General features: G+C 42.8%; 1 protein-coding gene across 2 annotated transcripts; it reads right to left on the reverse strand.

The window, feature by feature from the left end:
* Positions 1 to 13,149, reverse strand: LOC106584497 (transcription intermediary factor 1-alpha). Of its 2 annotated transcripts, none has more exons than XM_014169871.2 (18): positions 12,199 to 13,149; positions 11,792 to 11,910; positions 9,543 to 9,690; positions 9,166 to 9,298; positions 8,845 to 8,961; positions 8,567 to 8,681; positions 7,996 to 8,142; positions 7,709 to 7,823; positions 6,986 to 7,386; positions 5,796 to 5,945; positions 5,200 to 5,299; positions 4,815 to 4,869; positions 4,563 to 4,698; positions 3,912 to 4,270; positions 3,458 to 3,596; positions 3,224 to 3,298; positions 2,441 to 2,596; positions 1 to 1,191 (listed from the first exon to the last, which is right to left on the reverse strand). In XM_014169871.2, the coding sequence occupies exons 1-18, from the start codon at positions 12,527 to 12,529 to the stop codon at positions 919 to 921; spliced, it is 3,069 nt and encodes a 1,022-aa protein (XP_014025346.1). In that variant the 5' UTR covers positions 12,530 to 13,149; the 3' UTR covers positions 1 to 918. The 2 variants fall into 2 exon arrangements, with proteins under 2 accessions (XP_014025346.1, XP_014025347.1); XM_014169872.2 differs by having other exon boundaries at positions 12,268 to 13,148.
* Between the last annotated feature and the right edge of the window lie 4,225 nt (positions 13,150 to 17,374).

Genomic DNA, 17,374 nt, shown 5'->3' on the forward strand with positions numbered 1-17,374 from the left:
TAAGATATTGGACATTGTTTATTTTACCCTGTAAACAGCTGCAAGTAAACTTGCATGCAAGAAGTATTTTTTATGAATAAAATATTTTGGTTTTCATAAGTAGCGATGGTATGAAGTCATGAGAAAACATGGCAAATGAAAGGTTATTTGGGACTGCAAGAGAAACAAAATGCATTTTGTTGAATATTTACTTGCCTGGTTTAAATGAATCATCGTAAATATTTACATACATTGCATAAAAATCACTACAACAATGTGAAATATAAATACATGACACATTGAATGGCTCAATGACAAAACAATGAGGGAACAACGATGAAGTTCTATTGTTGCGATTAATAAAGTAGGCCTCGTGTCATGCTACCAGCCATCACACTGTAAACTAGAGTCAAGGCTACCGTAGGCCTGAACAACTACACCTCGCACAGCTGACATGTTCATGAAACTAACACTTCATACAGTCTTGCAATAACAACTGAAATAGTCTTATGTTTTATCAGGCTGATTTGATACCTTTGACGTGTTTTCACTTTACTAACCTGGATTAACCTTGTCACAGTTCTTATTCCCCAGAAGGTACACAAACCCTGTTACAAGATCCATATCCACACAGGCTGCTGGATAATCAAACAGCTTCTGTTTTCATATTTGATACTCAGGTTCTTTAGTCATAGCAACACTATATTAGTACAGCATTAATGTAAACCAGTCTTAAGCAGGTATAGTAGAAGGAGGAAAGGGTTTTGGTACCCTGCTTCACTGTTCTTTTGTGTAAAATGATTCGATCACAGAACATGGAGTATTTTGGCACATCTAAGAAAATCAGACTTTCTCAGAGAATAAGATTAATTACTAGTATAGGCTAGTACTGGCAGTGTTATTGACTCATAAAAGTTGATGAGATGACGATGTGCGCGCTTATATGGCCTCTTCCTCTCCCTTTGGTGAGCTTAGCTGAGCAGGAGTAGGAGTACACAACTCCTGGGTCTCAGAGCACCTGCGCTGATGCTTTGCATGCTGGGAGCTCTCCTCATCAGTGGTTGTGGGAGGGGGAGGAGAGACGGGAGGGGTCACAGGACTGATGACCTCAGACTTGACCTTTGGAAACATTCGTTCAGGGTAGAGGAACTTCAGCTGCTCCTCAAAGAACCTCTCCAGGTTTCTCCCTGCAGTGGCAACCTCAGTGTCAGCCTGGCATGGGAGGAAAGAGATGACAGATGTATGTGGTTGTTTAACCTACCTTAGTTGAATGCACTGACTAACTAATTCTGGATAAGAGCATCCACTAAAACTAACATGTAAATGACAGAAACATTGTAAAAACAGTCCATCCACACACACATTAACTTCGGGTAGGGGGCAGCATTCGGAATTTTGGATGAAAAGCGTGCCCAAATTAAACTGCCTGCTACTCAGGCCCAGAAGCTGGGATATGCATATAATTGGTAGATTTGGATAGACATTTTCCAAAGTTTCCAACACTGTTAAAATAATGTCTGTGAGTATAACAGAACTAATATGGCAGGTGAAAACCGGAGGAAAATCCATCCAGGAAGTACTATTATTTTGAAAGGCTGTTTTTCCATTGAAAGCCTATCCACCATACAAAGACTTAGGACCCAGTTCACGATCTCTATGGCTTCTTCTACATGTGGCCAGTCTTTAGGCATTGTTCCAGGCTTTTACTCTGAAAAATGAGGGACACAGCACTTTCCAGACATGAAGCCAGTGCGTGATCGGGAGCGCGCCTTTCTTGTTTCTCCTTTTCTATTGATGAAGCTTTTGTCTGGTTGAAATATTAGTGATTATTTATAACAAAAACAACCTGAGGATTGATTTTAAACATAGTTTGACATGTTTCTACGAACTTTTATTGTACTTTTTTGACTTTTCGCCTGGGTGTTGAGAGTGCGCTTTGTGCCTTTGGATTACTGAACTAAACGCACCTACAAAACTGAGGTTTTTGTACAAAAAGAGGGACATTATCGAACAAAACGAACATTTATTGTGTAACATGGAGTCCTGGGAGTGCCACCAGATGAAGATCATCAAATGTTAGTGATTCATTTAATCGCTATTTCTGACTTTTGTGAGTCCTCTCATTGGCTGTGAAATGTCTGTATGGTTTCTTGTGGCTAGGCGCTGTCCTAACATAATCGCATGGTGTGCTTTCGCCGTAAAGCCTTTTTGAAATCGGACACTGTGGTTGGATTAACAAGAAGTTTATCTTTAAAATGGTGTATAATACTTGTATGTTTGAGGAATTTTAATTATGGGATTTCTGTTGTTTGAATTTGGCGCCCTGCAATTTCACTGGCTGTTGTCGAGGTGGGACGCTAGCGTCCCAATGATACCAGAGGTTTTAACAGCTTAATTAACACATCTGTGTAAACTAAGATAAAAGGACTCTTCTGGAAAACGTTAGTGCTGTCTAGTCTACCTCATTGAATGCTGCACAGTTCCTGAAGATGAGTCGGATGTCTGATACAAACTCAGAAGGTGTCTGGTAGCAGGGGCTCTGCCTGGATTCCAGCTTGCTCTTCACAATGGACAGAACCATCGGCGTCTTTGGGCTCTCCTGGTTCTCTGGCATTATCTACAGCAAAAGACAGAGGCTATCACAATATACAAAACAACAAAAAGTGTTTCTCTCAATGTCCCTCATCATGGCTATACAGTGGATGATAAACCAAGGAGACATTTCAATCCATGTCCCACCCAGCTACCTTTGCCACCACTGCTGAAAAAAATCCTAGGTGAAACACTGTTCAGTATGTGACTTAAAACTAGGATGTTTTTTTCCCCTGTGTGTGGTTAGTCAAGGTGGGGCCAAAGCCTGTGTTGTCAGTGTGCTGCTGTGGAATTCATCTGCATTTCATGCAGTGCAGGGAAATTATTAGCAACAAAAGAGTGATCAAATTTAAATTCTCTTCATCTCCACATGGATGTAAAGGTAAGAAGATCATTTTTGCAATTGAGCATTAGTGTCTCCACTCACCAAGGAGGATCTAGCCTGGGATTGGGCATTAGTCTCTCCACTCACCAAGGGAGATCTAGCCTGGGATTGGGCATTAGTCTCTCCACTCACCAACGGAGATCTAGCCTGGGATTGGGCATTAGTCTCTCCACTCACCAAGGGAGATCTAGCCTGGGATTGGGCATTAGTCTCTCCACTCACCAAGGGAGATCTAGCCTGGGATTGGGCATTAGTCTCTCCACTCACCAAGGGAGATCTAGCCTCCTGGAAGTCAGCACTGAGTTCACTGCAGTACATCTTCAGCAACAGTCTCTCACATTTCTGCAGAGAGAGAGAAATACAACACACCTTTACATTATATCAACCCCAGAGCTGATGTATTGTAATAAGATAAAAGTAACACTTTATACAAAGATAAACACCTCAGGTAGGCCTGAGAAATTATTGTCTCTTTCAAGTACAGTACAGCACAATACTGACCCGTTTGTCCACAGGGCAGAATCCTCCCTCAGAGTCTGGTTCCTCCTTCACTGTTCTGGGCTCTAATCTGCTGATGTCACAGTCATACACCACCTCAGGCACTGACAGGTCACGGCAGAATGAGCAGAACCACTCCCCACTGAAAGAAAAACAACAGCAGGCCAATAGAAACTTTAGTTTAATAACAACATTATAGCATCAATTTCAGTTAACCGATCCATTTAATTTAATCCCATTTTAGGGCAGTGCATTAGATACAGTAGGCAATCTCACCCAGTGAGGGCTGTGAGCCTGATGTGCAGGCTTTTGCTCCAACCAAGCAGAAACACACCTGATTCTAATAATCATAGTATTTACAATCATGTGTGTTTCTGCATGGATGGAGAAAAGGCCTGCACAGACTCAGGCCCACCAAGGGTAAGATTGTCCACCTCTCTCCTAGGGCCTATAGTACCTGGGTAATCTGAAGAGGGTGGGGATGTGGCAGGAGAGGTGGAAGACTTTGGGACACTTGTCACAACACAGCAGCAGCTCTCCTCCATTCTGACACACAGCACACCAATCCTCATTAGGGTCCTCTTCTGGAGCTGGGCCCTGACTGCCTAGCTGCTGCTCTGCCCCCAGAGAGTGGCTCTGCTGTGGGGCTTGACTCAGGTCCCCTGAAGGCCCTGGAGGCTGTGGTGGGGTCTGGGCCTTTTGCTCTGTGCTCTGACGAGATATCTGGACTTGTTGTTCCCCTCCATCTTGCTGACAGGTTTGGGCCTGGACCCCCGTGCTACTGTCTGGGAGGTTGGCTCTCAGGTTACCCTGTACCTGAAACACACACAAACACACTTACTTAACAGAACACTCAAAAACAGAACAGTGACCTCTCAGGGACCACCCAACAGCAATCCTGGTATTGAACACTATTACAACATCACAGTATATCATTACTGTGCTGTTACCATCTATAAATACCGTGGCTCAAAGACAAATAAATCACCCATACCATTTCAAGTAACATGCAATACGATGTACATGTAATCATTATCATAACTTTGTAATGATCAGTTATGAACATTTGTCTATCATTTGTCTATTTATAGTCCATCCGTCCTCTTACACAGCTGATGTCGTCCTCTGGCTCGTCTTTGATGATGATGATGGGTCCAGGCGATGACCTTCGTCTCCTCTTGGCAGCTGATCCCCCAGCTCCATACGCCTTCTGCTGCGTCTCCAGAGGTTTCCAGGAAACAGTCCTTCAATCAGCCAATCAGAAGGAAGGTGAGAGAAAGAGAAATATAAAGATTTTTTTTATTTATCAAAATGCCATGCCTGTATAGAATTCCCGAAGAATGTGAAATCATTATCTTACCCTGGTTTCTCTTCACAGGATATAGCAGTTAGTCCTGCATGATGGTGTCCTTGTGCTAAAGGAAGATAAATTGTATTCCTCATACATATTATACAGGGATGGAAATTAATCTAGCCTGCTTGACCGTGGCTAGTACTTTTCAGACCGGGCTAGTAGAAAATGTGCCAAACTAGCCTGCTGACTAGTGAAAGTTTTTTATTTTCAAATATGCCATAGAACAGATTTTGAACCCGGGCTAGTAAACATTGACGTCTACTAGCCTGGCTGGACAGTGTCCAAAATCCTGAAGTTCCATTCCTGGTCATATATATAAGAAGCATTGCATTTGTTTTCTTATATTTTGTTGTGTAGTATTAGTAGTGTAGTACACAACACCAATACATACCAGTTCTGTATGGGAGGGAAGCTGGTAGGGTCTGAGGGAAGTTGGGTCTTATTATCTGGACAGGGCCTCCAGGGTGCTTGTTGTGATATGCAGACTCCATCTAAAACGTTTCACAACATCAATTAAGCTGCTAACAATCTGATTCTTAACAACATAATGCTACAGATTGATATGTGGATGTGAAATGGAGCTACAGTTGTGCTAAAATATACTGCCACCCTTGCACGATTCACTATTTCTTCTCAAATAAGTTGACATTTTGAAAATGTTTAGTGTTCTTCACATGTATATTTTGGATTTTCACCTGCACAGGGTCCCCCCCCCAAAAAGTATCTAAACTGACATTTAGATTTTTCAATTCAAAGTTTGAAAAAAATTGCCTGGACTAAATTATTCAGAATTCAAATGAATAGGTTGGAGGCAGGTGATTGTCCTTTACTGTGGAATTTATATCACCTGTGGTAAGTGGCAGGTGCCTACAGGGTAGAAATAGCCATTCAACTCCATTTTGAAGAGAGAAAACAGAACATTCTCCTCCATTACACTCCTTTGTGAAGTGCAAGGGTGCCAGTATATTTGAGCGCAGCTGTATGTACCTGTTGCTGTCGCAAGTGAGGAGAACTGAGGCTGCCGTTGCTAGGCAGTGGTGCATTGTGGGAGAAGTGAGGCATTGGGTTGAATACGTCCATGTGTTTGAGTGCATAGCTGCTGGGGCTGCTCACCAGGCCTCTCAGTGATTGGACAGCCTGTAAGTGAAAGAGACAGACAGTTGGAGACAGAGTCAGACAGAGCTATGCCATCAACAATCAATGTCATATCTATTCTTATGAGTCAATGGTGGTGACAGACAGATGAAATGGTGTGTCGTCAGTCTGTAATTGGTTAAGTCTGGGATAGTAGCCTGTGATTGGTTATGTCTAGGATAGGAGCCCCTTGGCTTTCACAACACAGAGCAGAACAGAAGACAGAACACAAACAAGCCACTTGTAAATGTTCCAGAATGCTTTACTTAAGCACTTTGTTTTGAAACAGCCTTCTTTGTTTGGTCTAGATCCAAGCCTGCAGGTGCAACGGTCAATGGTGAACAGTTGTTACTTTGGGGGAAAAATGCATAGAAACTGGAATTTTGAGTTCCACAGACAATATGATAAGGGGTTATATAACTAAAGATGTTATACACCGTTTTGTCAGAAATGTACTCATGAAATAATGAGACTAGACATTGCCCTGACCAACCATTCCCTCCTGACACTGTATATAATTCAAAACAGTGATGACACATTATAAAGTCAAACTAAACACAAGGCCTAGCGTATTAATGATCCATAACGTGGCTGTTGAAAAGAACAGTGCTTCCAGGCTCCACCTCAACAGCTTGTTCACATCAGCCATGACGCAACTCTTGTCTGAAATCTACAGGCCAGTGGATTGTCCTCTTGATCTGCCTGTATTTTAGAGCCTGTATAAAACAGCCTCAACCTCAGACTAAACACTGTAGAGCAGACATATCCATCATCATCTCTGGAGGCTTTGGGCCTGTTCTGTATCACGCATGAGCAGCTGCACTGAGATTTAGCCCTTTTTTTATATACGTGTTTTATTTATATGGTACCTTATGACTCAAACTGATCTTGACAAGTCAAGACATAAATTGCCCAGGATGTGAAGGCTGTCTGCTCCATTTGGGAAGACGTCATCCACTGTCTGCACCTGTTAAGAATCCCTGTCAATCAAACTGACACACACACACACACACACACGCAAGAGCGTGCACACTCTTTCCCACCTGGGGAGGATATCCAGGACTTGGCAGGGTACTGGTGGGACTGAGATGGATTGCAGGGGGGGCAATGAACCTCCGGCCCTGCTGGTGCATGGGGGGGAGACTCTGGGAGGGAGAGCCACCCTGGAGGGGCCCTGGAGGTGGTCTCTGGAGCCGCATGCTCTGGTACCAGGCCCAGGGTGGGGTCTGGGGCTGCCAGTGAGGCTGTTGGGCTAGTTTCTCCACCTGCATCTGGAGCTGAGCCAGGGTGTTGTGGTTGTGGGGGGCCAGGCGGGGCTGGGAGAGGCCTGGGGGCAGGCTGTTGGGGGAGCCTGAGGGGCCCTGCCCAGGATGGGGGAGTTGATGAGGGATGCCCTGGAAGCCGCCCAGCTGGGGGCCTGGGACATTCTCCACCACTAATGAGCCTGAGGGAACAGAAAGAGAGACGGCTTCAGCATAACGGAAGAGGTAATACACTGACCTGGTAAAGATCTTTTATTTCAGGAACAAACTGCGCCATACCAAACACATCCAGTATAACTAAGATTATTACAATACTACTACCTCAATTAGTGCACACTGCAACTGCTCATTTAAAACCACTACAATAATAACTACTACTACTACTACTGCTCCTTGTCCAACAGATCATTTTCTCCCCCAACATAAAACACTCCAATTTAAATGTTTCAATTAAATAGAATTGTAAGATTTCAGTGTAGCCACTCATTGTGCTTTCTATCTTACCCAGATCGACATTTGAAGCCCAGAAGCCTGACCGACACTGGAAACGCACAGTGCTCTGCGGTACAAACGAGGTATTGCATTTAGCCCGCAGGAGGTTTCCGATCTGAAACAGAATCTGCAGCAGAAGGGATGTTATTAATAATTTGGAGAAACTGAGAAAACACAAGGCATATGTTCTGCATTTCATCTATGCTTTACACCATGGGCTCCTGTCTGGCTTTAGGGATAGGGGATGCCTGGGAGTCAGCGGACTGAGGCTGAGGGAGAGTCTGGGAGGGAGGCCTTACCAAACGTTTGCAGTACAGGAGAGCTGTGCCGCCGTTCCTAGCTGTCGCCCATTTTGTGAAGTTGATCACGTGATCCAGGTGTCTGGACAGATAGCCAATATCCTCCTTCTGCTTCTTCAGACCGCTCTCATGATCCTTTGTCAGGCCCTTCGGGGGATAGGAAATAGATGGAGAAGTCAGAATCTGGGGAGAGGCTATAAGGACACTCCTGACCTCTAAAACGACTAACCAAAATCTAAAACTGACCCCTACTTTAACCAAATCCTAACCTTAACCTAATTTTAACAAATTCTGGAATGAAATATTGTTTTGCAGGTCAGGAGTATCCGTATAGCCTTTTCCCAGAATCTGTGGCATTTTAACACTGCCTTCAGGGTAAGCTCCTGTCATGACTTTAGGGCACATGACAGTCAAAACATTTGTAGGCCTTGCCATTTCCTCCTGCTCTCTGCACTCATAATGAATACAAAGAAACCTGACAAATCCTAGAGTCGGAATAGCTATGGAAACGTGAGAATATACAGAATCATCCTATCCTAATGTTAGAGATGTGATTGTGATCATACTGTACCTCAAGCTGATTGACAAGAATCTTTCCCTTTCTGTTGATCTCTAGTATCAGACTACAGATCGACTTCTTGATTTCATTGTGAACTGATATGCGGTTCTCATCAACTTGAAGGAGTCTGAGAAACATGAAAGACAATAGACATGAACAAATTCATCTTACTAAACACAAAATGTATTTGGATACACGAGGGATGGACATAGTCTTCACATTTTATTATACATTGTGTACATATACAGCAAGCATAGATTCTCTGATGCTAAAGAATATGCATTGTTTACCCATTGTTTATGGAGTTTGACACATCTTCAATTATCTTCTTTTTTTCCTGCAGTTGACGATTCATATCCTCCATGTAATGTTTGTGATTCTTATAGGCATCCTCCAGAAACTGGTAACTAAGTAACATACCATAGTTAGTTATTTAATTGTTACAAAATAATTCAAATCCACTCAAATATAGTACAGCTTTAGTCACTATCAATCAATTAATTAATTCATATATAAATCAATATTTATTTAAATAGCACATTTCATTCAAATAAAATGTGTTTTTAGATATATCTTTTTTAAATCAATAGTGGCACATCAGTATTCCGTACTTGTGGTCCTTGTGCTTGAGTAGCTGACAGTCTCGACAGGTTGGTAGATCACAGGTTTCACAGAACAGCTTCAGGGGCTCCTGCTTGTGGACTTCACAGAACACTGGCCTATGAGTGGAAACACCCACAGACTCTGGAAAACCAATAGGAAAGCATTTAAAAGCCAGAAGTTAATCTTTCTGTAACCAATTCCAATCTGTCAGCTACAGTACAGGTATGCATTTTCTCTCAGGCTTTTTGTACTGTGTAGGAGGATGTGAATGTTATTATCACTGAATCAACAAGAATATAATGTAAATAGAGCTTCTGCTTGTTGTACTGTAGGTATTTCCTTGACAATCGTTGCTGCCTCAGTCAGACTGGAAGCTGTACTGTACCTTGAGATACATCCCCCTTCTGTCTGATGGTGTGGTCTTTGGTGAACTTGACCCTCTGGTGGGCCTCCACGCAGGTGGCACACATGAACTCCACACAGTCCACACAAAAACCTGTAGTCTCTGTGTTATCCTCACAACTCATACACAGCTACGTACAGGGAAGAGAGTCCAGTCAGACATATACATCAACAGAGAGACAGGTATACAGACCAGACAGACACATACAGTGGGGGGAAAAAGTATTTGATCCCCTGCTGATTTTGTATGTTTGCCCACTGACAAAGAAAGGATCAGTCTATAATTTTAAATGGTAGGTTTATTTGAACAGTGAGACAGAATAACAAAAATATCCAGAAAAACGCATGTCAGAAATGTTATAAATTGATTTGCATTTTAATGAGGGAAATAAGTATTTGACCCACTCTCAATCAGAAAGATTTCTGGCTCCCAGGGGTCTTTTATACAGGTAACGAGCTGAGATTAGGAGCACACTCTTAAAGGGAGTGCTCCTAACCGCAGCTTGTTACCTGTAAAAAAGACACCTGTCCACAGAAGCAATCAATCAGATTCCAAACTCTCCACCATGGTCGAGACCAAAGAGCTCTCCAAGGATGTCAGGGACAAGATTGTAGACCTACACAAGGCTGGAATGGGCTACAAGACCATCGCCAAGCAGCTTGGTGAGAAGGTGACAACATTTGGTGCGATTATTCACAAATGGAAGAAACACAAAAGAACTGTCACTATCCCTCGGCCTGGGGCTCCATGCAAGATCTCACCTCGTGGAGTTGCAATGATCATGAGAACGGTGAGGAATCAGCCCAGAACTACACGGGAGGATCTTGTCAATGATCTCAAGGCAGCTGGGACCATAGTCACCAAGAAAACAATTGGTAACACACTACGCCGTGAAGGACTGAAATCCTGCAGCGCCCGCAAGGGCAAGGTCCCCCTGCTTAAGAATACATATACATGCCCGTCTGAAGTTTGCCAATGAACATCTGAATGACTCAGAGGACAACTGGTGAAAGTGTTGTGGTCAGATGAGACCAAAATGGAGCTCTTTGACATCAACTCAACTCGCCGTGTTTGGAGGAGGAGGAATACTGCCTATGACCCCAAGAACACCATCTCCACCGTCAAACATGGAGGTGGAAACATTATGCTTTGGGGGTGTTTTTCTGCTAAGGGGACAGGACAACTTCACCGCATCAAAGGGACGATGGACGGGGCCATGTACTGTCAAATCTTGGGTGAGAACCTCCTTCCCTCAGCCAGGGAATTGAAAATGGGTCGTGGATGGGTATTCCAGCATGACAATGACCCAAAACACACGGCCAAGGCAACAAAGGAGTGGCTCAAGAAGAAGCACATTAAGGTCCTGGAGTGGCCTAGTCAGTCTCCAGACCTTAATCCCATAGAAAATCTGTGGAGGGAGCTGAAGGTTCGAGTTGCCAAACGTCAGCCTCGAAACCATAATGACTTGGAGAAGATCTGCAAAGAGGAGTGGGACAAAATCCCTCCTGAGATGTGTGCAAACCTGGTGGCCAACTACAATAAACATCTGACCTCTGTGATTGCCAACAAGGGTTTTGCCACCAAGTAATAAGTCATGTTTTGCAGAGGGGTCAAATACTTATTTCCCTCATTAAAATGCAATTGACATGTGTTTTTCTGGATTTTTTGTTGTTGTTATTCTGTCCCTCACTGTTCAAATAAACCTACTATTAAAATTATAGACTGATCATTTCTTTGTAAGTGGGCAAATGTACAAAATCAGCAGGGGATCAAATACTTTTTTCCCCCACTGTACATAGCTACTGACAGACAGGTAGAGGGACCAGTCAGTCTTATTACTTTCCACGAAAGTTAAGTCGAATGTGAACTTGAACTTATTGTGCCTCAGAACAGAGAATATCGGTTAGAAAGTAAACATTACAAATCTGAAATCTGCCAAAGACAAAACTGTGTGTCTGTGGTAGTGACATTGATGTTGGAGATAATGCCAGGCTTCAGCTTTACATCTGTATAATGCTCATGGGCTACTAAGCTGAAAAACACCCGGCATCTTGGTGAAATTGCTTGGTAAATAACTGAGAGATCCAGGCGGCTGAACAAGCTTTGCTTGGGTTATCCATAGTCTCTTCTTACAGGGCAGCCATGAGTCAGGCAAGCAAGACTATGTCCAATAATACAAAATGGAATGTACAATCCAGCAGTAACCTACATTGACCAGTATTTCCACCCACCTGAACAGTCCTCTCCACAGTGCTGCTGGAAGCCTCCACTGAGTCCCTCACAAAGAAGTTCTCCATCACGTCTACCTCCATACACTCCTGTCTGCACACCGGACAGCGAATCACATTCACTGTAAATGGGTAAATGGGCAGACAAACACAGCATGCATACATATTGAATGAAGTTGCACACACACAACTGTAATGGTTAAATATCTCCAAGAAAGCACAACATGAAATAAGACTCACTCCCTCCCTCAAACCCCACTCATCACATGTCTGAAATTGTAATCTGTGCATTAAATTCCTCTTGGTAGATGCAATGACTTCCAATACAGATTCATTGTTTTAAATACATCACAGACAAGTGCAAATCCCACGATAGCATCCTGTCTTGCACAGACTGCAATTTTACACACCCGGATGCACCTCCCCATTTGGGATGCACTGTCTCGCGTATCTATAGTTTGTAAACATGAGCAGCTCACGTGGTTTCGTCGAGCTGTTAGTGTCTGGCATGGCCAAATTCCTGGAAGCCGACGGCAAACACTTCTTACAAAATGAGTGGAGACATGGCAGAAGTTTTGGTTCTCGACTGTGAAAGTTTAAATGACACACGGGACAAGTGTCCAGAAAATTCAAGGTGCCTGTCCGCTCGTTGCAGGCGTTCGTGTTCTCCTGAACTGGCATGCTCTCTGCTTCGTTCTCCACAATAATGACAGCATCATCGGACTCTGCACCTTCATCCATCGCTGCTTCACTTTTATTAAAACAACACAGATAAAGAAGAACCCCTGTCTATCTATGTCACCTGACAGAGAGCTATCCAAACAAGCAGGTATTCCCAAAAATGTCCATTCAAAAGAATAGAACTAGTCTAGACATCCTTCGTTCTCGTCGGTGTTGTGTTGCCTCCGGAACACTCCAATGTCTTCTTTGGTCAACATCCGCGTGCAGATGAGATCCTTTTCGTCAAATGCTTTCAGATATTCAGCAGCACTACGCATTTATAACTGAATTAAATCCCTCGTTTGCAAACACACAACAAATATATAAGCAATTTCTATGATTGTTTACAGGCTACAGTACTGCACAACAGCGCGTATGAATTAAATCAAATCCAGATGCTGCTTGTATATTTGTCCCAGACTGCTCCTCGGCGCGCAAGCTGCGGTATCTGAGATGGGTGGGGTCAGGTGCAGTAAAGCACTGTGATAGGAGGGAATTGTGTGCTCCTTTCAAGCGCGCGCTTGTTCCAATAAATTGAATTAAATTTAGGGACAGCTCCATCACAGAATTTCTAAACCATTGTCTCGCGTCTGATAGCGCAAGGGCCGTCTGCACTGATGACGTGTCGCGTTAGAATGACGCCATCTGACGGACGACAGTGGAGACCGTTCATATGTGGGAGGGTTTTGTTTTTATATTGGTCATAGAGGAGAAGGCTCTGTACATGTATGATGTCCCTGGGACATTGCACAATATAATGTAAATACAAATGAAAATATAATAATATTGAGCGAATCACCCTCAACGGCAAAAGTTTATTCCATAGTGTAATTTTATTTAAAAGGTAGACTCAGCAATAAGACATAGGTGCAGAAAGTAAACAGCATAGTGGGGCAATTTCTGCAACAACTAAGAGTGTGAGGCTCAACTTCTCCGCTGTTTTGGTGCGTGAAGGGAACCTGTGCACATGCGCAGATACTGTGTGAGAGCTAAGACTTGCATCTCGCTCAACTCAATATCCGCTGTTCTGATGTGGCAGCACCGTCATTTAGCCGAGTCCACCTTTAATAAGGCCTTCCGACACTGTACATATTTTACAATTATTACATGACACACTGTACGCTGTTACCAAATTCAAATCTTGATATCAACCTGGCCAGATTGTATGCTTTGCTTCAGTTTTGTCATTGAAGACTGCAATTGGCTTGTGAGGCTAGCTAGAGTGTCTTCAGAAAGTATTCATACCCCTTGACTTATTCCACATTTTGTTGTGTTACTGCCTGAATGCAAAATGTATTTTTTTTTATGTCTCACCCATCTACAAACAATACCCTATAATGACAAAGTGAAAACATGTTTAAAAAAAAAATATCATTTGCATAAGTATTCACACTCCTGAGTCAATACTTTGTAGAAGCACATTTGGCGGTGGTTACAGCTGTGAGTCTTTTTGGGTAAGTCTCTAAAAGCTTTGCACACCTGGATTATACAATATTAGGCCATTATTCTTCATTGCTAGACAGCCATTTTCAAGTATTGACATAGATTTTCAAGCCGATTTAAGTCAAAACTGTAACTAGGCCACTTAGGAACATTCAATGTCGTCTTGGTAAGCAACTCCAGTGTAGATTTGGCCATGGGTTTTAGGTTATTGTCCTGCTGAAAGGTGAATTTGTCTTCCAGTGTCTGTTGCCTGTGCTTATAGCTGTATTCCCTATTCATTGCCGATGACAAGCATACCCATAACATGATGCAGCCACCACCATGCTTGGAAATATGAAGAGCGGTACTCAGTGATGTGTTGTGTTGGATTTGCCCCAAACATAATGCTTTGTATTCAGGACAAAAAGTTCATTTCTTTGCTAATTTTTTTTCAGTATTACTTAAGTGCCTTGTTGCAAACAGGATGCATGCTTTGGGATATTTTTATTCTGTACATGCTTCCTTCTTGTCACTCTGTCATTTAGTTTAGTATTGTGGAGTAACTACAATGTCGTTGATCCAGCCTCAGTTCTCATATCACCACTGTAACTATTTTAAAATCACCATTGGCCTCATGGTGAAATCCCTGAGTGGTTTCCTTCCTCTCCAGCAACTGAGTTAGGAATGATGCCTATATTAGGGTTTAATATTTTCCCGGTATTTTACAAATGTTCCATCCCGAGAATAAATCACTTTTCTCCTGGGTGAACCAATATTTCCCGCCAAAACCAGAAGTGTCATTCAAAAGCATTATAAAGCATATAAATAAGTCTGGATTTGATTAGAGCTTTGGTCAGTATGAAAATTCAAACCTGATGCTACCTGAGCCTGATGAGCCATATATTAAATATATTTTATGAGCCCTACATTAATGACATTTAATTAGCCCAAGTCCAAAAAAGCCCAAATGATTGTGCCATTATCCAATACATACAGTATTGATATAGGCTACTGCACATTAAGCATGACAGAAAAACAGAAAAGCCCATAGATGTAGCTAGCTATAGCCTATGCTCTTTTGGGTGCATTTGGTCTTCAACAAGGTCCAGAGGGCCGCACTGAAAATATGTTATATTTCCTCACCTTTTTTTTACTCAAACCAGGCCGGATTGGACCATATGTTTGACACGCCTGCTATTATATTAATTTGACTATTCACAATAATCATATTGTTCCTATTGGTCAGTCAACGGGATCGGCTCCTAACACCAGCCACATTACACGATAAAGGCTCCAAATTTCTGACACTACCAGAACTTTGTCAGAGCCTACGAGCGCATGTAGTGGTACTTAATCAGCAGACCCTGTCACGCTGAACGAACCAAGACATCCGACAATCGTTTACGACAATGTGGCAATTTTTCCTGAAACTGCAAAATCGTGGCATAAGACGGCTAAAATCGTACAGGCTTTGCAGGCCTTTAGTTGAATAACCAAAAGTGTACTATGTCATCATTCACCCTACTTTGTGGGTTTTCTAGTCCATTTTGCTCTGAGTGACATAGAGAGCAGAGCACTAAGTGACACAGAGAGCAGCGCACTAGGTGGGTCATTTTGCACTGAGTGACACAGAGAGCAGAGCACTAGGCGGGTCATTTTGCTCTGAGTGACACAGAGAGCAGAGAACTAGGCAGATCATTTTGCATTCTGGATTAAAGGTAACTCAGTAGATAATACATCAGCCATTATGTTTCCTAGATAGGTAAGCCCCAGCCTCACCTCTCCCATAGTCCAGAGACCAGGGATGGGCAACTTTGATAGGGGTGGGGGTGTAATGGGAAATTTTAATTGTATGTGTCCACATAACTGAGTAAGTAAGTGACTAACCTTGTGAAACTGTCCTATTATAATCTCCTGTTCTTGGGAGTATCATCCTGTGTTGCAAACCAGCTTGCTCCTGTGCTCTTTTATAGAGAAAAGGAGAACTGAGAGTCCCACCAAGAAATACAACTCATCATGAGTGGCCACAGTAGCTTGCAGATCTGCGTACCCACATCCATACCTACACATGCAGTCAGAGCCGGCCCTAGCCTTTTGGTGAGGCCTTTTGGTGCCCCCCACCCCCCACACACACACACACATTTTAGCAGCCCCTTAGTTTTAGAGTTAATTTCCTGCAATTCTACACATTTTGCCATAGGGCAGAGAGAAGATTTGACAATTTTATAACAAATTTCATGCAATTCTACAAATTTTGCCATAGGGTGGAGAGAAATATTTGCAGTTTTTAATAATATATCTGAGTGAGAGTGACAAATGTATTCTATTACAGACACTTTAATGCATACTTTTAAATTATATTATGTGAGCTAAACATAAAAATATATAAAATATATATTTTTTAATTACTAAAGTTACTGTCCCCACTACAACAACAAAAATACTTAAATACATGTAATTTAAGCCTTGAAATATTTTATCGAAATACTGTAGAATTCCATTCATTCCTATGGAGGTCTGCTGTGTGCCAATATGGCCGACCGGTGGCTTCAAAGCCTTTCATTGGCCAAAACATAGCATCAGCATTCCAGGGTTTATATATATCATTGGCCCAGACAGACAGACTCAGAGATTAACCTAATGCTGAGAACCACAGTGATTTTCTCAGTGATGGGAACCAGATTCCCTTCTTGGGGCTAGGGACTTATGGAGACCCACGGACGGTAAGAGAAACCTATTTCTCTTACCGTCCGAGAGCACCAAGAGCATGATTTGATTTGACTTACTTTATTATTATAGTGTCATGCATATTTAGGATGCGCATGCACGCTGTGCATGGGAGAAAACTATTTGACAAAGATGAAACTCCAGCACGAATACTTTGCACATTAAGAGAGCCATTACATTATTTGTGGAGTATTCAAGAATACAATTGTCAGTGTTGGAATTTCTTATTTTTCAAGAATGTACAGAATACCTGCCAGCCTGATTTGGCTCACATTATTAGGATTTCTCACCTGTTAATCTCATTCCCAGACACGTTTAGCCTGGGGACGAGGTAAGCCACCTGTAAACTGGAATCTTTTTTGAGAATCAAGGATCCACGTATTTCAAATGAGATTAATTCTGGATGAGTTGTAGGGGTTTAATGGCACAGGCAGGGAGCCCCGCCAGCAGCGAGTTGGGTGTTGAACGACAGGGTGTTGTCCAGGGTCACGCCAAGGCTCTTAGCACTCTGGGAGGAGGACACAATGGAGTTGTCAACCGTGATGGCGAGATCATGGAACGGGCAGTCCTTCCCCGGGAGGAAGAGCAGCTCCGTCTTGCCGAGGTTCAGCTTGAGGTGGTGATCCGTCATCCACACTGATATGTCTGCCAGACAAGCAGAGATGCGATTCGCCACCTGGTTATTAGAAGGGGGAAAGGAGAAGATTAATTGTGTGT

This window comes from Salmo salar, chromosome ssa23, assembly GCF_905237065.1.
Source record: "Salmo salar chromosome ssa23, Ssal_v3.1, whole genome shotgun sequence".
In the NCBI taxonomy this organism is placed as follows: Eukaryota; Metazoa; Chordata; class Actinopteri; order Salmoniformes; family Salmonidae; genus Salmo; species Salmo salar.